Source organism: Cavia porcellus, unplaced genomic scaffold (genome assembly GCF_034190915.1).
Source record: "Cavia porcellus strain 051 isolate PalLab524CR breed Dunkin Hartley unplaced genomic scaffold, mCavPor4.1 scaffold_1, whole genome shotgun sequence".
NCBI lineage: Eukaryota > Metazoa > Chordata > Mammalia > Rodentia > Caviidae > Cavia > Cavia porcellus.
In genome coordinates this window covers 199571578-199592897 of record NW_026947484.1, presented here as the reverse complement: position 1 = coordinate 199592897, position 21320 = coordinate 199571578, and the positions used below count along the sequence as shown (strand labels likewise).

General features: G+C 37.5%; 1 protein-coding gene across 8 annotated transcripts in view; it reads left to right on the top strand.

Annotated features, from left to right (window-relative positions):
* Positions 1–21320, top strand: part of Scai (suppressor of cancer cell invasion) — a 182396-nt gene that overhangs the window by 70049 nt on the left and 91027 nt on the right. Inside the window, exon 3 of one of the 8 annotated variants that reach the window (XM_063227508.1) lies at positions 9224–9362. The exons of the other annotated variants lie outside the window; for them this stretch is intronic. Within the exon in view, the coding sequence (XP_063083578.1) occupies positions 9328–9362 (35 nt within the window). The 5' untranslated portion in view covers positions 9224–9327. The remainder of the gene's footprint in view (positions 1–9223; positions 9363–21320) is intronic. 8 annotated transcript variants of the gene reach the window in all.

The following is a 21320-nucleotide window of genomic DNA, read 5'->3' as shown; positions in this document are numbered from 1 at the left end:
ATGCTTGGGAAGTTTTCTTTAATTATTTCTGTAAATAACCTTTGTATTTCATTTGTGTTTATCCCTGTTTCTTCACTCACATTTTGTATTTTTAAGTTATAGAGCCTCTTGTCATCTTCTAGCCTTTGTATTGTTACTTCCTGGTTTCCTTGTTATTTTTAAGAGATCTTTCCTTTCTTGATCGCAATTTGGAAATCTGTCTTCAAAGTTTGATAGTTTATCTTTAGTTTCTTTCAAACAGTTTTGCCGGCTTTTAATAGAGTTTTTAATTTCCTAGTAATCTCTTTGACTCTGTTTCATGTATTCTACATTTTTTTATATTCTTCTTTGAAGGTTTCCCCCCATTTTTAAAAATTTTATTTAAAGAAAGACTAAACAAAATAGAAAATGGGTAGAAAGTATACATACATTCAGTGAAAAAATAAACTAATCACTAGTTAATGTTTACATGTTGTCATTTTACAAATAGTTGTTCAGTATATAAAGGTGGAACATATGAAGTAGGAATTCAAACAGCGAGACTGCGAACAGTTCTGTTCAACTATCCAACAAAAACTTAATAACATGGTTCTCAATCATATACACTTAAACATATAGGCAGTTATCCGTATCTTTATTTATGTTGAGATTAAACAAACTAAAGCAGGCTAAAGTCATTCTGAACACAGACTGATAGTATTGCTGGATTTCACATCATGATACTCCAGGATCAGCCCTGGGTACTGTAGTGTCTTTTTTTTTTTTAATTTTATTTAAAGAAAGACTAAAAATAACAAAACAGGTAGAAATAATACAATACTTTCAAAGAAAAAACATAAACCGTAAGAAATCACTATTTCATGATTACAGATTGTCCTCTTACAAATATTTATTCAAGATACAAAAGTGGAACATAAAAAGCAGGGATTCAAACAGTGAGACTGTAACCAGTTTTGTTCTGTTGTATCCAACAAAAACTTAGAAATATGGTTATCAATCCTGTACACTTAAACGTACATGCAGTTATCCATATTTTCTATTATGTTGAGATTGAACAAACCCAAGCAGGCTAATATCACTCTGAACAACGAATAATACTATTGCTGGGTTTCACATTTGACACTCCAGGATGAGCACTGGGTATTTTAGTGTCTCTTTTTCTTCAAAATATCTGTTCATATCATCATGTGTCATAAGATCAATTCTCATAAACTGTTTATAGAGTTGACACATGCGTGAGTGTTAACATGTATTTCTATCCTTTCTATGTTAGAAGGAGAAACAAAACAAAGCAAGACACAACAAAACATACTCCTATAAACATGTGAAACAAAAAAGCCATGTAAGACCATTGTACAAGGAGATCTACCTTAGTTCCTGTGTTGTCTCTTGTTATCTTCAATAGAATTGGCTATATTATCAGACATAGTATAATTGAATATATCAGTACACAACAGTATTAATAAAAGTACAACTTTATATATAGTATAAAACTTCAAAAATAGGCATTTATCAATCCAGAATGCGTATTATAGTCTTGTCATCTTCAGTGTAGTTGCCTATATTCTCAGACTTGATACTATCAATCATATCAGTTTTGAATAAATAAAATCTGTTAATACCAAACAACAATCAAACAAGATTTAACAAAGATCAGTCATGATAAAACAGTATAAGTCATACAGTGTTCCAGATTAAGAGAATAGGAAATTAAAGATGATTACTGTGCTATAACCTGATGTTTTTGGATAGCTGTCTGTGCCCTCAAATCTAATGGAAGTAGACAACCTCGGACAGAATAAAATCTATCAAAAAAAGAATAAAATCTATCTAAGCAGAGTGGTGCAAGTAATGTGGGTTTTAAATCCTGATACACTATTGGGGCTGGGGATTTAGCTCAGCGGCATAAACACCTGCCTTGTAAGCAGGCGGTCGTGAGTTCGATCCCCGGTACCAATAAAAAAAAAAAAAATCCTGATACACTATTAACAATATCTTCTGCCATCTTTTTAAGACTCTCCCTTCCTTTTCACTTCCCCAGGGTACACTGTGCATTTCGGGGTCTGACCAAGACCCTTGGTTTTAAATTGTGTGTGTGGCGGCAAACTGCTATTTACCTAAGTGGTTCCTAACCTTCTCTTTTCTGGACTTGATCTCTATTTGTATTCCTTTACCTATTATGTTTTGTGTTTCGAACCTATCCACAAATACTGGTCTAGTTGCCCCTATTTGCTCTCTGGTTCTGTCACACAGAGCATTGTTTTCTCATGTTTGATTTTCAGCCCATGTGCTTTTTTTCATGTTAACTATATTTCCTATAAATAGCATCTCAGTAGACCCTGCCTCTTCATCTCCATGTGTGGTTCTTTTTTTTTTTTAATTTAGTGTATCAAGGCCATCTATATTAGAGATTATAACCAACCTTCTCTGCCTCTTTTCTGTTATGCTCTTTTTTTTGCCATCAGTTGTCTGCTAATCTTCATTCTGTTTTCTGCTTCATTTATTGAGGCCTCTCTTCCACTGTGCCTGGAATCCTAGTTCTTTTCTCTCTCTCTAGAATGCCCTGAAGTATTCTCTGTAGAGTTGGATTGGTGGCTGCAGTTTCCCTTAGAAGCATCTTGTTTCTCCATTCAATTCTAGAGACAGTTTGGCAGGGTATAACATTCTGGGTTGGAGGTTATTTTCTTTCAGGGCTTGGGATATTTCGCTCCAGGCTCTTCTTGACTTGATGGTTTGTGTCAAGAAGTCTGCCATTATTCTGATGGGCCTTCCTTTATAGGTGATCTGTTTCTTGTCTCTAACAGCTTTTAATATTCTGTTTTTATATTGAATTTCTTGGATCTTGATTATTATATGACTGAGTGTAGCTCTGTTTTGGTTGTAGGTGGCTGGAGTTCTGTATGCCTCATATATCAGAATATCATTTCCTTTTCTTATGTTTGGGAAGTTTTCCTTAATTATTTGTGTGAATAGCCTTTGTAGTTCCTTTGTTTGTACCCCAGCTTCTTCGTTCACATTCTTTATTCTCAAGTTATAGAACCTTTTGTAATCTTCTGGCCTCTGTATTGTTACTGCTTGTTTCCTCTGTATTGTTACCCTTGTTATTTTTAAAAAGTTTTTTCTTTCATAATCCCACATTGCAAAATTTCCTTCAGTTTGGATAATCTATCCTTAGTTTCTTTCAAGCTTATTTGCCATCTTTCCATAGAGTTTTTAATTTCCTAGTAATCTCTTTGAATCTGCTTCATGTATTCTATATTTTCTTGATATTCTTCATCAAATGGTTCTCTGCTTTGTTTGAGTTCCTCCCTTCTAGCATCTGTGTCTGCTTGAGGGGTGCTTAGCATCTCTTTTATTAATCTTCTTATGTCTTGCTTTACTTGGCTAAATATTTCCCTTTTGAACTCGTCTATGAGGTCCCGAAGATATCTCTTTTATGTCCACTGGTGCTATGTCTGTTATTGCATGTTTGCTTTTTCTCATTCTCCTTTGTATTTACCTGTCCTGGGTCAGTGTTCTCAGGGTTGGGACCTGGGGACTTTTTTTGTTGCTTCCCCTTCCCATCTTTTTTTCTTCTTCCAGGAAGCCCTATTTTCTTTCTTTGTTGGTCACAATTCTTCTGAAGCATGCTGGCTAGGTGACCCTTCCCATTGCCATGTGCTAGTCAGCTGCAAATGGGGGAGTGTATGCTGTCCCCTCCCCTCCGGATAAGTCAAGCTGCTGAGGCCTGCACTGTATTATTGTGTGCCGCCTCCCCTCTGGATCAGTCAAACTTCTGAGGCTTCACTGCCTTATGGTGGTGTGCCGCCACCATACGGACTTGATTTTAGATAACCTATTGGTCGCATGACCCAGATCTAGCTCACTCTACCAATCCCATTTCGGAAGGGAACAACTGACTGAAGTCACTGCTGCCCCTTGTACTTGCCAGTTCTGCCAGGTTCTTGAATGTCATTTGCCCGAATTCCCCTTTTTGTTGGATGGCTCTACTCCCATTACTCACCACAGGTTGATGCAGGCTCACCTCCAGCTCAGCTCTCTATTCGGCTGGCGACCCCCGACCTCAGTGTGACTGCACCTGCAGTGAGTCGAAGTTGCGGGATCTTGGACAGCTCGGCAAATCGCCTGCTACTGCAGGAGCACTGAACGTTTAGCTGTTCCAATAATAGCACCGGGACTGTATGTTTGATTGGTTCTTCTCACCTTACTTTCTTCTTGGGATGAGAGAATTCACCTCCCTCTGTTCAGGACTCCCCATACTGTATTATGTTGAATTCTAAGTTGACTATCCAGGGAGCCTTGTAGCCAGCTGTTATCTATCCACCATCTTTGCTCCGCCCCCTTTCCCTCCTTTTTCTATGCTCATCTATTCTTCCATCTGTGTTTTCTTGAAAGGTGCTTAGTGTTTCTTTCATTGTTTGTCTTATATCTTCCTTTACTTGTATTAATATTTCTGTATTGTTTTTCTATAGTTTCACAAAGTTGTTTCTCTACCTCAGATGTTGTTTTAGAAATTGCAGGTATGCAACTCTGATCTCTTCTGTGTTTACCTCTCCTGGGCCAATACTGCTTGGGTTGGTGGCTGGAGATTCCCTTTTGTTTCTTCTTCTTGTCATGTTCTTGGTTTCCTCTAGACAAGTGGGTAGTGGAGTCCCTGGCATTTCCTATAGGTTATTATTGCTCTGAAGCGGACCGGCAAGGGATTGCTGCTTTCCCCAGTCTGCTGGTGACTTCTGGAGTATAAGCAGGGGTGGTGCAGGCAGGCCTCTCCTTTCTGAAGTGGTTAACCATTGAAAGTCCTCACCAGGTTAGTGTGCCGCATGATCAGGCAAGTTAGGGATAGATTTAGGGAAAGCTCGGCCTTGGCTATTGGGTCATGCACAGGGGCGGGATTCAGTCCAAGCAATTTTCAGCAATCTGCTTTGTGCTAACAGTGGCTGAATGAAGCCAGCTGTTTTCTTTTCTTTTCTCCCTCCTCCCTTCCTTCATTCCTTTTTTCCTTCCTGTCCTGGGGTTCAAGCCACAGCCTCACACATGCTATGCAAGTGCTTTTCTACTGAGCCACGTCCACAGCCCAAGGTCATCATATTCAGATCAGACTAATTAGCAGAAATGGCAAAGATAGTTTTAAAAAATATGAAATCTCAGCCTTCCTGAATCATAATATTGTATAAGTAAATAAGTATCAAAAATCTGTATCTTTCAAAACTAAGCATTGCAGAATAATCACTCAGGTTTAGGAATCAAAGCTTTATCATGTTAAGGCAAATTTTACTCTACCAGGAAAGTTCAGTCTTCTTTCTTCATGAAAGGTGTCTATTGTAAATGAGAATTTTAATTTTTCACCTTAATTTTAAAATAATAGGGGAAAAGGTGGGGGCTGAAGGTATAGCTCAGTGGTACTGATTTGCTTAGCAGGCATGAGGCCCAGGATTTGGAGAGTGGGAGGAGAAATGTCTCATCTTTGAAACGGGTTTTGTAACATAATAGTTTTCTGGGGTGGCTAAGAAGGTATATTCATTAATTTTTCCTGTTACTTGTTGACTATTTTGTAATTATGCAGTTTTCACTTTACCTCTCTAAGAGACCTATTTCTGTATATGTTAAGAATGTAGCCCCCTGAACTTCAGCTTCAAGCAACATAGAAACAACTACATCACTGCTTTTCAGATTTAAAATGCATCAGATCATCTGGAGAACTTGTTAAAATGCAGGGTCTGTTTTTCATAGGTTTGGGATAGGGCTGAGATTAAGTGTTTGTGCTAACTAAACTCTGGGTTGGTGCTAATGCTGCTGTTCTGCAGATCTCATTTTGAGGGTAAGAAGTGAGATGATGATTATAGTATGCTTGGTGCTTTCATCCTTCTGGGGGTTACTTTGTTTTCGAGGATGTTTTCAGGCTGCTTAATTTCATCAAAGACTGAGTTTTGAGAAGATGGAATTATATAACCTTTTCTTGTTTTCTCCTGTATTCTCAAAGATTATAGTACTATATATAGCTTGGGGTTTGTAGTTTAAGGCCTTTCCAAATGTATTAAAAACGAGATGTGTCAGAAGCAGTATAAATTTTATTCAATCATAAAATCTATTGCAGCAAAATTGATTTATCTGCTTGAGATAACCTGTACTAAAAGTAGAATGTCAATAATGAATTAACGAGGCTTGGGGGTATAGCTCAGTGGCATAAGTGCCTGCCTGGCAAGCATAAAGTTCTGAGTTCAATTCCCAGTACAGAAGAAACAATAAGAATTAACAATAAGAGAGAAAAGATGTGGTGTATTATAGCTTAGTGGTAGAGTGCTTGCCTAGCATGTGTGAGGCCCTTAGTTCATTCACCAGTACCACAAGGTGGAGAAAGGACAATATCATGTTGAAAATTATTAAGTACATTGAATATACCCAAGAGTAGAGAATTTATATTTTGCATGATTGAGAATACCTTAGATAAAGATACATGCATGGAGCAGTGATTGTTTTTGTTTGATTAATTTTTGAGATAGGATCTCGCTTTATAGCTGGCTTTGAATTCACTATGTAACCCAAGCTATCATCAAATTGACAGTGATCCTCCTGCCTTCATCTTGCTTGTGCTAGTACTATAGGCATGTGCCATCGCACTCAGCTTAGAGAAGTGATTCTTAGTTGGGGGTGATCTTGCCTTTTACATTTAGTTGTCACAATAGGTGGGATGACAGTGCTACTGGGTTCACTTAATGGGTATAGGATTGCTGCTAAATACACTACATGCAACAGGCAGGTCTCCATAACATAGAATTATTTGGCCCAAAAGGTCAGTAATGCCAAAGTTGAGAAGTCCTGTAGTAAAGAATTTTCACACGTACTTGGTTATTTTACCTTTATGTAAAAATAATACAGACCAAGCATGGTGATATATGCCTGTTAACCCAGCTACCCAGTCGGCTGAGGCAGGAAGGTAGAAAATTCAAGACTGATCTGGACAACTCAGGAATACTTTATCACAAAATAAAATGTAAAAGGTGTAGCTCAGTGATGGAGCCCTTGCCTAGCCTGTGGTAGGCCCTGGGTTCAATCCCCAGTAAGAGAGGGAAAAAATTACAACTGGAAAATAATTACCCATACTCCCCCTAATAAAATTTAACTTTTTCTTAACATATACAGTAGTCACATTTGACTTTAGTTTTTGTTTTAAGAAGTATTAACCCATTTGTTTTTGGAAAAAAAATATCATTTTCATTAGTTTTTAGAAATTAGTACACAACCATTATTTTGAGTTCAAACAATGTAGAATGTTCAACAATGAAAGAATGAAGTTCTCCAAAATTTTAATATTCAGAAATGTTCATTATTAACTTTGTGAATATTTCCAAATATCTTTCTATATATTTACATAAAAAGAAGCATAGAGAAAAGACAGAGATACTTTTATAAAATCGGAGCCCTATTTTAGATGTACCAAAAAACCTTTATCTTGCAAAAAGTTTATACTTCCAGAAATTAAATAGAATAATTCCTATTTACTCATTACCTAACGTTAACAATCATGAATTCATGGCCAGTCTTACTTCATCCAGCTCTTCTAGGCTTCTCAGGTCCAGTCGATCAAGCCAATTGCCAATTTCTTTTTCAGAACATTGAACACTTCCCTTTTTCATGATCGTCATATCACGTATGGGCATCTTCTTGAAATGCTCAGGTGATGACCAGTTTTAGCAATCTCAAGTCCATGCTATAGTTGCTTTTCTTACTTCTAACTATGTGTGGTGTCTTAAATTCAGGCATTCACTGTCCTAGCACCTAATTTTGAGTATCTCGAAGCAAAGCTCAGATAATATATCATTTCATCTGTCAGGATTTCAGTGTGTGTCTCTGAAATACATACACTCTTTGAGCCATTTTCACAATTGTCAATGTCCTGATTGGTTCTTTCTCCCTCCTTCCCTTTCAATCTCTTCCCTTCTTCTTTCTCTTCCTCCTTTCCTTCCCTTTTGTTCCATATGGAGTTTTTCAGTGAAAGAGCACTAATTCCAAAAAAGAAAATGGATGCTATAAAGTCAAAATCAAATCTGTCTGCTACAGGCTGGGCATGGTGGCACATGCCTGTAATCCCAGCACTTGGGAGGCTGAAGCAGGAGGATTGTTGTGAGTTCAAGGTCAGCCTGGGCTACAAAGTGAGCTCAAGGCCGCTTGAACTGCATAGCAAAACCCTGTCTCAAGAACAAAACAAACAAACAAAAACAAAAACAGTTACCTGCCACACGTTTTTTCCCTATAGTTTACTTTTCTAGAATGTTTTAATCCATTTAGCTATGTTATGTAAAATAATGAAATACCCATTGCTCATTTTTAATACATCTGATTTTTCAGATGGCCTTCCTTATTTTTTCCCCATGTTTCTAGGAGTGGCTTCCAGCTTTGCTCTGGAGACTGTTGAAGGAGCAACACTGCAGGCATCATGCCCTTAACTATTAGGGAACTTCCTAGGGCAAGGGCGTCTCACCATCTTTCTGCCAATACTGTTAGCAAAGCCTCAGTATTTGTTAGCTTCCTGCTAGTGATTTTCAGGGCAGCATGCCTTAATATCAGTTGGCATATCAGTAAACATAATTGCATTTAGAAATTATTTACAGCAAAATTGATTATTTATAACAAAAGTCTGCTGTGTACCTTAACCCTCCAAGCACAACAGAGGGGCCACATATACACTCCTTACTTTGTCACTGTAAGTTTTTACTTTAGCATAAAAATTCAGCCATTTGTGCATCTCAATACCTTTTCCTGAGGGATACAGGAAACAATATTTGTGTTTACTCACTCGGTACGATGAAAGACAAGGTGTGTGCAAAAGTGTTAAACTAGGATTTACACCCATGTTATGCTCCATGGAATAGTTTTTGTGTGTGTTTACCTGAGTATCACAGAGGGTATAATATATCCACACCACTCTAGGAACATTTTTTTGCAGGGAAGTGGGTACCAGGAATCAAATTCAGGTACCTCATGCTTGCCAGGCTGGTGCTGTGCCATGGAGCTATATTTCCCTGGCCCATAAATTTTTTTTTCCCTTCAGGTACCAGGAATTGAACTCAGGACCTTGCACTTGCCAGGATTTGTTTTTTAAAAAAAGTTTTCTTTTTATTTTCTGGTACAAGTAGCCCAGTTCAATACAGTGGCACATGAAAAACCAGGTTTTCAAGTTTTGGAGGAGGTCAAAAATGGATGATAAAGATGATCCATTATGGTAAAATACATGTTTTTATAACAGAAGAGTGGTGTGGGTGCATGATGATGAGTTTGATCCTGGCCAAGTGATCCAAAGTTCCTGTGACAGTGAAATGGAACAAGAATCAACTGATACAGACACAGCGAATGCAGACTTTCTTGACTCAGGTGACACCACCAATGTGAGTACATATTTGACTAGTAGAAATGTTGCAAAATAGCCAGGCATAGTGTTGCATGCCTGTAATCCTAGCACTCAAGAGGCTGAGGTAGAGGATCACCATGTGTTTGGAGCCAACCTGGGTTATGTAGTGAGTGGAAGACTAGCCTGAATTGCATAACAAGACCCTGTCTCCAAAAGAAAAAAAAATTGCAGTGTTAGAACTACATCTAAAAATATAGTGAGGGTCCTGGCAGGAATAAAAGATATTGGGCAAAACACTAGCTCTGCCATTTAGAATTGTAACAGATGAAATGCTACAAGATGCTGTGAAATACACAAAAGACTGAGATACAAGTAAAGCATTCTATATATACCAATAACCATATTAAAAATTTTGTTTATTATGACACCTCACTAGCTAAACTGAAAGCATTCATGTCTGCTATACTTAGCAGGGATTTCTCATGGTAATCACAGGAATGTAAAAGACTTACGGGAGAATGATGGGTCAAAGTATGGCATAAAAATTTATGCCATTGTAGATCCAAAGACCTATTATGCTTTCAGCTTAGAGATTTAATCTGGAGTGCTGGGGATGTAGCTCAGTGGTAGACTACTTGTGTACCATGCACAAGGCACCAAGTTCAATCTCCAGTACCACAAAAAAAGAAAGGAAGGATGGATGGAAGGGAGGAAGGGAAGGAAGGACGCAAGGAAGGAAGGAAGGAAGAAATTAATTTATCCTGGAACTCAACACTCAAGTCCTTATTCATATAGTAATAAACTGAATGATGTTGTGAATATACTTGTTCCCATCTTCCAAACTAATGGGAAAGTGGCATTTGACTGTTGGTTTACTGGTCTCCAGTTTTTACGTTTGCTAACAAAGCACAAGTTGACCAGCACAGGAACCATATGCAGGAACCAAGCAGAAATTCCAAATGAAATGTTGCAGTTTTAAAATAAGAGTTGTATAGTACAATCTTTGGATTTCAGAAAGACACAACATTCACCACCTATATACAAAGAAAAATAAACTGGTACTACTGATGTCAACATTTCACCATGATGGAAATATTGATAGGGAAACCTCAACAAAATGGAAGCCTGAGATGGAAACTTTCTACAACAAAACCAAAGGCAGAGGAGATGTTGATGAGTTATGTGGCAATCAATGTCACTTGAAACACAAAGCATTGGCCAATGCCTGTTTTGTACTTGACCTTAAACATGTGTGGCGTAGTTTGATAGTTTACAAAGAAAATAATGTGAAATACCATGGAGAAATTTTCTTGGAGAATTGGGACTGGAACTCAGATAATTTATAGCAGAGGAAAAACTATGCCAAAAATTTGCAGGTTTGGGCCCGGGGGGTTGGTTCAGCAGCATAAGCACCTGCTTGACAAGCATGTGGTTGTGTGTTTGATACCGGGTACAAAAAAAAAAGTGTACCACACTGGTGAGTTGTCAGGTAAACAGGCAGGTATAACATCCCAAAGGCCTACTACAACAATAGAAAAACCACAAGATTGTTAACTGTGCCCTACAAGAAAGGACAGAATACGAAACGTGAGCTATCAGTGTAAGTGATACTTATGTATGGAAATGCAATTTTCATGTGTGAAGACTTCCCTGAGTGTGAAAGTTAAAACAAAGATTATTTTTGTTGTAGAGTTCTGTTGGTTCATACAGGTTTTTATGTCTGATGTTATTAAGTTTTGTAAGCAGGTAAACAGCTGATCTGAAAATGTTGATGTCTGTTTTAAGCACTGTCACACATTTGATAGGTTATTTTGTTGATGTCTGATTTCTCTGCTAAGTACACTTTATACAACATAGTGGAAGCTCCTAACAAAATATGAGGGGAAGAGAGGTGACAAGAATGGCCTGCCACATAGAACAGGAAAGCTAAGCACATGTGCTGTCAGTATAAATATGACATGTACATGGAACATGTAGTTGTCATGTATGAAGACTGCCTTGGGTGTGACAGTTGAAGCAGAGATTCTGTGGTAGACTTTTGTTTGTGTTTACATTGCAGTTTGTATGGGTTTTTATTTCTGATGTTATCTCTTAGGTTTTGTAAGTAAGCACACAGTTGACGCAAGGAAGGAAGGAAGGAACTCACAGTTGATATGAAAATGTTGGTGTTTATTTTAAACGTGCAATACATATTAAGAATTCTATATTTTATTGATGTTTAATGTTCCTGTTGACTGTACAAAGCATAATATAATAAGAACCTCGACAAAACAGCAAGACCAGCCAGATGTCAAGTATGTCCTACAAAAAGGCCAGGAAACCAAAATACATGTGGCTCTTAATGTAAGTGATATATGTGTATGGAACGTGCTGCTATCATGTGTGAAGACTGCCTTTGATGATAATTGAAGTAAAGACTTTGTTTGAAAAAAATATTTTTTGTAGAGTGCTATTTTCATTGTAGTTTATACTTGGTTTTTTTTTTTTTGGTATCAGGGATTGAACTCATGACCTCGCACTTGCCAGACATGTGCTTATGTTGCTGAGCTAAATCCCCGGCTCATTGTAGTTTATCTAGGAATTTATTTCTGCTTTTTAAGAGTTTGTACACCCAAAACCAATCAATGTATAAAAATATTGATGCTTTTTTATAAACAATAAATACTAAAAATGTAATACTTTATTTTGTGATGTTTTTCATATTAAGCCCACTTTTAATATAATGAAATTCATAAATTGAAAATTAATATTTCATCAGTAGAAATATTCTAAAGAATAAATGTGAGTGTGACACTCCCAAGGTTATAGTGCAAAATGACAAAAAGTGCGTTAGGTTTCTAGAGTAACATAGGCATAGAGAAGATGACTGAGATGTTACTATTTTGTACCTGTACCTTATGTGGCTCTGTGTAAGAAAGCAAAGCAAGCTGCGTATGGTGGCACATGCCTATAATCCCAGCTATCAGTTTGAGGTCAGCCTGGTCTGCGTAGTGAGTTCAAGGCCAGCCTGCACTACATGTAGCAAGACCCTGTTTAAAAAAAAACAAAAAGAAGAAGAAGTAGGTGAAGCAGATAATTCTGCTTTCTCTGGTTAATGTACTCTTATGGTTTTGCAATATTTATTTATTGGATGGTCATAATGTGTCAGTTTGCCTGGTACAGAATCAGGTTTTTGCAGTTTTAATGAAATTTTTAACAGTGCTCCTCCCCTGCAAAGAATTGCCCCACTTTGAATGGTAAATTAAGTGGTAATGTTACCCATGTAACATTTAATGTATAACAGACTCTCCTAAATATGGTATTCTTTATATTGATGACAGACTTAAGAAACATCCTATTGTTATACCCATTTTACATATGAAGAAGTCAAGGCAAAAGTTAAATAATTTGACTAAAATTATGCAACTGTATTTGAGTAGTAAGTTTTAGAGGCAGGATTTAACTATGGGCAGTTTGAGACCAGTGCTTTTACCCATTTTGTCATGTTGCCTCTGTGCTAATCCCCCAAGTCTGTCATTTTTATAGAATATGTATTTGTTGACAACCAGAACCCTCCTCATGTAATTAATCTGCATATTTTTAGATCAGAAATTTGGCTAAGGCTTTGGAATTTGAAGACTTTTTCTTTGTTTTCACAAAATTCTTTTAGGCTCTGCAGGTACCATTATCCAATTGCTGACTTCTTGCTTTTGAGGAATATTGAGCACTAACCAATGAGCACCTACTCACTGTGCGAGCTCTTCGTATTTTCTCCAGATGACCAGTTTCTCAAGTCTCTGCTTGCCATTTTGGCCATCTTTGATATCTTAAATCCAGACACACATTGCCCAGCACCTAGAACATCATATAGCTGGCACAGGTAGAATTTTTTACTGCCTTGGATCAGTTCTTTTTTGTTTGAAATTGTGTTCAAGGCTCTTGCACAGAATCCTCAAGGAAGAAGTTATGTCACACATGTAGTAACTTTCAAGTGTCTTACAGCCTAGTAAGGACATAATGAATGAAAACCAGAATCATGGTAACAGTCAACTGAGCTGCATGAAAAGTCACATCAGAGTTCACAGAATTGTTTGCAGCAGGACTGATTCTGACAAGTGTTATGGATGTGGTGGCATTTCATTCAGTTTAATAACTTCTAAATTGGCTAAAAAGTTATCACCTCCTGCTCCAGGACAGGCCTTATGTTTACTCAGAGCACAAACGCTGCACATGATTAGGTTGATACTGGTCCTCTAAGAGAAATCCTCAGCCAACAGACTTGCTGGGCTTTTATGCTTGTCATCATTGTCCTTGTGGCACATCCTGACCCTGTCAGTGTGCTGGAGCAACAGGAATAGATGAGACTCCAGAGCAGTTGGCTTCTTAAAGTTGATTGATAGCCATTCTTCTTATTACATTCTTCTTAATAAAAACATTAGATACCTTTTTTTTTTTTAACAATGTAATTACATTTGCTTTTTTTACGCTTTTACTTGACAGAGTAATAAGAAAAAATGATTACATTTGAGTAGAACTGATCACAGTAGTCTGGTATGATACGGTAGTGTTCTGTCTTAAGTAGTGAGATAAGATAGGATACTAAAATTAGATTGAACTGTGAGCACAGTTTCCAGCCAATGCCTCCCACATGTTAGGAAAGTGCTCTATCACTGAACTCTACATGCCTAACCCTATAACAGCACAATTGGATTTGTGTGTGGGTCTTCAGAGTTCCATTCCAGTATGTATCACTTGGTCTCATTTTAACTTACTAGAATTTTTAAAAAATGTAATCTATATCAACATAAAGAATAAGGAAAGCTGGGGTCATTTCACATTATAATCTCTTTTTAATGACTATCATTATAAAATCTAATTTAACTTGGTGTATTTACTTTTGACAGCCCTCTCATCCCCACACTGATGAGTGTAGATACACTAATACCTACTGATAGGGAAATCCTCCAGGGGATGCAAGTGGCCTTTATGGTTCCTTTATGCAAATTAGAACAAGGTAACCCCTCTAGGTGGCCAAGTTCTCCCTGCAAGATGATCCATCATAAGTCCCCACCTAGGAGCTAGCTCCGGCCCAGGCCAGGATGCCAGGGTACAAGGTTTGCAGAATGCATATCTGTGATTTGGCTTCTAATCTGCCTTCTTTAATAGAAATTTCTCAAAAGGCAGCAGCCATGAATCCTGCTTGTATTTATTTATTTATGAAGAAACAGTTCTTTTAGTATTGTGTGGGAGCCAGGACCTCTTCTTGTTCTTTCACATACCTTGTGCACACCAACCTCAGCAGCTTTGCACGTGTCCTCTCTTGTCTGGAACCCAACCCACCTCCTATACCCTGCTTATCCCTTCCCTTTCTCCCCATCTGTCTAATGCGGCTCCACCCAGGCCCTCACCCTCTCTAGCTACGACAGTACTCTCTTCACTTTCAGGTTTTTGAGACAGGACCTCACTGTGTAATCCAGGTTGCCTCAAACTCAAGGTGATCCTCCTGCCAGTGTCTCCCAAATGCTGGGATTACAGGAATGTGCTATGGTATCAGGACCCTCTTTATTTTCAGCCTCTCTACTATATTTCTACATAGTACTTCTTAATGTTTTGAATATAAGTTTTATTTTAATTTGTTTTTATAACTCACTGGAAAGTATACTCTGAAAGCAGCAAATTTCCCTGTTTTATTTATTGCTGTATACAAGCACCTAGAAATACCTAGCACATGGAACTCAACAGTAATTGAGTCAATGAACTTAATAATGTGTTTCAATTCATAGTAGAAATTACTAGCTTTACCCTGTGCCTTGTAGGGTTAGGTGAAGCTTATTGATACAGTATGTGCTTTGCATCTGCGAGGTCCAGGCTTTAGTGTCTACAATTAAAAAGGGGAAAAAACGAGAAAAAAGCCACAACTATCTATGGATACTTTGGGTACCATAGTATGAGCATTGATGAGAACTATGTGGGTTGAAGAGATGAGAAAGCTAAGAAAGTTAAGTACCTGTCTAGTAATTAGAACTGTTTCTTGAGAGGTAGAACAGTTAATCAAAATCAATTTCCTAAACATTATCTTTTTTTTTATTTATTTAAGGAGAAAAAGGGGGAAAAAGCAGAAAAAGGGTACAAGTTATACAGAATTTCAGAAAAAAAAATAAACAGGAAATCACTAGTTACTGGATTACATATTGTCATCTTAGAAATATTTGTTCAAGTTACAAAATTAAAGCACATAAAGTGGACATTCCAACAGTGAGACTGCAAAAACTTCTGTTCAATGATCCAACAAAACTCAGTAATATCACTGTCCATCTTATACACTTAGATATACATGCAGTTATATCGTTTGGAGCACTTTCTTTTCCTCTCTTTTATACAATGACTATTACACATTTTGGGTTTTATTACTCCCACAGTTCTTATTACTTTTTTGGAAGAGAGTAAAACCAAATGTGACATAACAGAACAGAGTCAGTCAAATCAAAAGGGTGGACATAATAGATAATGTAAAAACATAATACAAGGTGATCAACAATGGTTACCATAATGCCTCCTGCTATCTCAAATAGAATTACCTATATCATCAGTTATAATAAAATTGAACAAAACAGTAAAGAACGAAACCAACAAAACCAAAACATTGGAGACATTACAGGTCTTCAAAAGTAGATAATAGTCAACCAGAATGGGTGTCATAATGAATCCCACTATCTTCACAGCTGTTGCCTAAACTTTCGAACCTGGTACTATCAAGCAAAACAGAATAGAGGACTATCAGTCAAAACAAGATGGTGAGAGCAATACAGGGCTTCAAATCAAGTTAATAGAAAATCAAAGTGGGTTACTATAATATATCCTGGTATTTTTTAATATATTTTTCCCTTAATTAAAAGGATAAAAATAAAAAAGTAAGTAATAAAATGGAGATTGAGATAAAAGAGGGCATAACAACAAAACAGCGCAGATCAAAACATAACCATGTAAGCAAAATAGTGTTTCACCACAAGAAAATCCCGACATGAAAGTAGTTACCATATTGTCTCTTTCCTTGAAGTCTTTGAGTATAACTTCGTATACTGTAGCATCAAATATATCAAAACAATGTGAAATCATTCATGAGAATGACAGTATTACAGGGTATTTAGAGTCAACTAACAGAAAATGAACAATGGTTTCTGTATAATCTCCTTGTCTATAAAAGTTTTTGTTTATACTATCACATATAATAAAATCCAATAAGATACAACATGTTAAGACCTATGAAGACAGAAGAACAAAAGCTTGATGGGATTTCAAAGCAAGATGATATTAAATCAGCATTACCTACTATGATTTCGTTTTCTCCAAAATAGCTATTCCTGTCATCCAATCTTCTCTGATTCATTTCTGTTGAGCTCTTTTTCTGTCATTAGTTGTCAGTTTGTCTTCTTCATTTCATTTTCTGTTCCATTCATTGTGGCCGTTCTGCCACTATTTCTGGAATCTTCGTATTTTTCTTTTTTAGCATATCCTGCAGTATTCTCTGTAGAGTTGAATTGGTGGTTGTATATTCCCTAGTTCCTCTTTATCCTGGAAGCACCTCGTTTATCCATCAATTTCCAGGGATAGTTGTGCAGGATATATCAATCTTGGCTGGAGGTTATTATCTTTCAAAGCTTGAATTATTTTCCCCAATGCTCTTCGTGATTTGATGGTTTGTGCCGAGAAGTCTGCTGTAATTGTGATGGGTGTTCCCTTGTAAGTGATCTGTTTCTTGTCTCTGATGGCTTTTAATATTCTGTTCTTATATTGTATTTTTGGTATGTTGATTATTGTATGCCTGGGTGTAACTCTGTTTGGGTTGTAGGTGGTCTGGGTCCTGTATGCTTGATACATCTGAGTATCTTTACCTTTTGCTAAATTAGGAAAATTGTCCTGGATTATTTCTGCGAGTAGCTTTTGTAGTTCATTTGTTTGTGTCCCTACCTCTTCTTTTACGTTCTTAATTCTTAAGTTATATATCCTCTTATCATCTTCTAGTCTTTGTATTATTGCTGTTTGTTTCTTTGTTATTTTTAAGAGGTTTTTCATTTCATGCTCCCATATTACAAATTTGCCCTCAAGTTCAGATAATCTATCATTAGTTTCTTTCAAGCTGTTATGCCAGTTTTCGATAGAGTTTTTAGTTTCCTGGTAATCTCTTTGAACCTGCTTCACATATTCTATGTTTTCTGTATTTTCTCCATCAAACAATTCTCCCCTTTTTTTCTGTTCTTCCATTCCACCATCTGTTTTTTTGGTTGGTGCTTAGCATTTCTCTAACTGTTCTGCTTATGTCTTGCTTCAGGTCATTAATAACTTCATTCTGAACTCATCTATGAGGCTCTGGAGATAGCGCTTTATGTCTATTGGTGCTGTGTTTCCTATTGCCTGTTTCTCAGAATTGGGGGCCGAGGAGCCTTTCTTGTTGCTCCCTCTTCCCATATTCTTTGTTCCTTATATACAAGCATATATAGAAGGCCCAGGTTTCTTCCTTGTCAGCCACAGTCTGTTTCAATTACGCCAGCTAGGTGTTCCCGCCCACCGCAGCGCACCAGGGAGTTTCGGACCAGATAGCCTATGCGTGGCTTGCCCCTCCAGGTCAACTTACCAAAGGCTTCACCAATAGGGTGCACCTCCAGGCGCTCGGACCTGGGTTGTGCTAGCCTACTGGATCTCAGCCAGCAGCGTCACTTAGGCTAGGCACTGCTCACCAATCCCGCTTGAGAGGGGAATATGTGACTGAAGTCACTACAGCGCCCTGTTCCGGCAAGTCTGCCTGGTCCCAGAATGTCCTCTGTTGGCGCCTCCTAGTTCGTGGAAGAGTCCCAGTTTCCCTCACTAACTGCAGGTCAATGCACGGCTCACCGCCCGTCCCGTTCTCTACTCCATTCACCGATTCCTGTTTTCAGAGCTTTCACATGTCTCTCTCCCTGCCACGCCGATTCAGATGCTACAGTGGAGGTGGCTTCCAATGGCGCAGGCTCCAGCTTCCACGCTGATGCTTTATCTGTTCCTGTTATAGCACGAGGATTGCATGCCCAGTTGGTTTCTCTCATCCCAGTTCGTTCTTGGGTCAGCAGGGTATATCTCCTCTTTCTTAGGATTCCTCACTCCACAGCATTCCTGGATTCTATGCTGGGTCTTTCAGAGAGCCTCTATAGCTGCTGCTATCTGTCCACCATGTTCTCCCGGAACTCCCCAAACATTATCTTAATCTTTTGAGTCTTACAGATTATTTCAAAGAATGATTTTTCAGTTGTTCAGGGGGACTGTAAAAATACTATTATTACTTGGGAAAGGAGAGGTAGAGCTGGTAGGATCTGAAACACTGGAAAACAGGACCAAGGTACCTTACTTTGTTGTCTTTCCATTCTTATCTAAGGGTGTCAACCTTGGGCTTTTTGATACCTTTTTGAGGTGCCTTCTCAATTGTATGCTGATCTTTCCCTTAATATCTTATTATAATACCTTCTTACATAATGAAGCCATAGAAAAGTTTATACTTTAAGCATGTAGTTATTGATTTAACCAAAAGATGTAATTTATGATTGATTTATATGCTCCCAAATAATGAAGTAAATAGTAATCCTATAACCACTGATAGGAGGAAGAGTTCTGGACGCTTTAAGAGAATTAAATTCAGCCAGCCATGGTCGTACATAACTGTAATTTCAGCATACTGGCAAGCTGAGGCAGGAGGATTGCAACTTTGAACTCAACATTGGCAATAACAAAAGACTGGGATTGTACCTCAGTGTGAAGGCCCTGGATTCAGTCCCAGTACCTCCCTCCAAAAAAAATAGAAGCAGCCCAAGGCATCCAATGGCAGATGAATAGAGAAGTGAAATAATGATGTATATCTATCATGAAATACTATTCAGCTTCAAAAACGAAGTAAATGTTAATAATATGTGCTGTGTACCAGGGGTAAAAATTGAGGCCATTGCACTAGGTGAAATAAACCTGTCACAAAAGGACTGCTACTGTATGATAATTTTGTATGAGGTACTAAAGATCACAAAGAAAAAAATAAGTAGACTGTTGGTTGCCAGGGCCTAGTAGGGGGCAGAAATAAGGAGTTTATGCATTTAAGAATGATTAAGTTGTTCAACTTTTTATGCTGTGTAATTAAAAAGTTGAAAAAATAGGAATAAATGTTCAAAAACTGTGTTTTGTGTTTTTCCTTTTTTTCTAATTTGTTCTTTCATTTATGCTCCCTATACCTTTTTTGGGGGCAGAGTCTTGCTACTATATAGAGGCTGGCCTTGAATTTGCTGCAATTGTTTTGCTTTAGCCTCCTTAGTACTGGGATTACAGGCATGTGCCACGGGTGAGCTGCGCTCCCAATTAAACAGCATTTTCCTGGTTGTTACATTCATTTGTCAGAATAATAAAACTCTTAGTACAGTTAGTTGGCCAAGAAAAGAAAATGTTAACAAAGCTACATCTCTTCTGTGTGAGGAAAATCTCCCTTTTTATCACCTTTCTCTTGCCATCTTTGATTTTCCTTTCTGGCACTACATGAAACTGCTACCTGTACAGATACTGTGTATCTTCTCCTGAGCCCTTCAGAATGAACACATTTGCTTTCCTAGTCAATATGGACTCTTCCCCCATGGTATCCTGGTGGACCAAACTGGAGAAAATGCCCTATTCTGTGATGGAATCACATCCACTCACATTAATCAGCGCTCAGTTTACTCTGTGTTTTGCCCAGTTCTGTGCTTTCTTCTTTTTTCTTGCCTTTCCTTTTACTGCAGAACTTTCTATTGCCTGTGCCATATCTCAGTGAAATTAATACTAGTATTTGAATATTTATCTGTGTTAGATAAGCACATCACTTCCTGTACATTTGGTAAATGATACCTTTAGAGTCTCTTGGATAATATTTTACAAATGGCCTTTTTCCTCTATTACTGCCACTCTGTGGCTTCTTTCTCTTTGCCCTCTTAGCATTTGGTACCTTTGTGTGTGTGTGTGTGTGTGTGTGTGTGTGTGTGTGTGTGTACCAAGCACAAAGCTTTGTGCACTTTAAGCACACTGTCCACCTCTTAAGCTATACCTAAGCCCATTTCTTTACACATTGACCAGTAGGAAGTTTGGTACCTATGAATTTCTCCTTCAGTTATTGTAAGATGTAACTTTACTTCCACAATATGTTGGGGTAACCAGAGACATTGTTTTTAGAAAATAATTTGTGTATAATTCATGATAATTTTATGCTCCCTTGATGCATGAAGATGCTTTGCACTCTGCCAAAGACCAGCTTTTGGAGCACCATCATTTGTTCGTGGATAGGAATACCATCTGTACCAAGTGCAGCTTCTTACTCCTTTTATACGAAATATGGTAAACATCACCATTACCCCCACATACACTCATACTTATTTTTTATATTTGGTATATTTCAACAAGTTTATTTAAATGGATTTATAACAATTTTATAGCTAATATTAGAATCCATATAGTGTATTAGGCAATTTATATCCATTAGTTCATTTTATTATCAAATAGCCTTATGAAATAGACATTGCTTATATTAGAGTTTTTTACAATTGAGAACACATGATCTCTATGTTCATGCATACTCTTACAGCCTTCTTGTTTCTTTACATGCTTTTAAAAAATTTGAACTCTTAAGAAAATGATCTTTTTTTTAGCATGTGATTTCTGTAAATACCTTTTCTTTGTCAGAGTTAATATTTTATTGTACTTTCATTCATATTCTATGTGCTTCAATATTTTTGTCAGCTTGTTTCCCTTTTGCGGCTAATTGTAGAAACTGACATTCCTTATCATCTTGGAACATCACAAACTACAGAGTAAGATGGTGATACATATAGTTTTAAAGATTAACTTTGTTGCTACATTTTTAAATCCATAATGACCACATTCATCATAGGAAATTTGTACCTGTACATGATGCATCTTGATTCTTCTGCCTACCCATTCACTTCCCCTCCCTTCAGTCTTTAATGTGATACATACTATG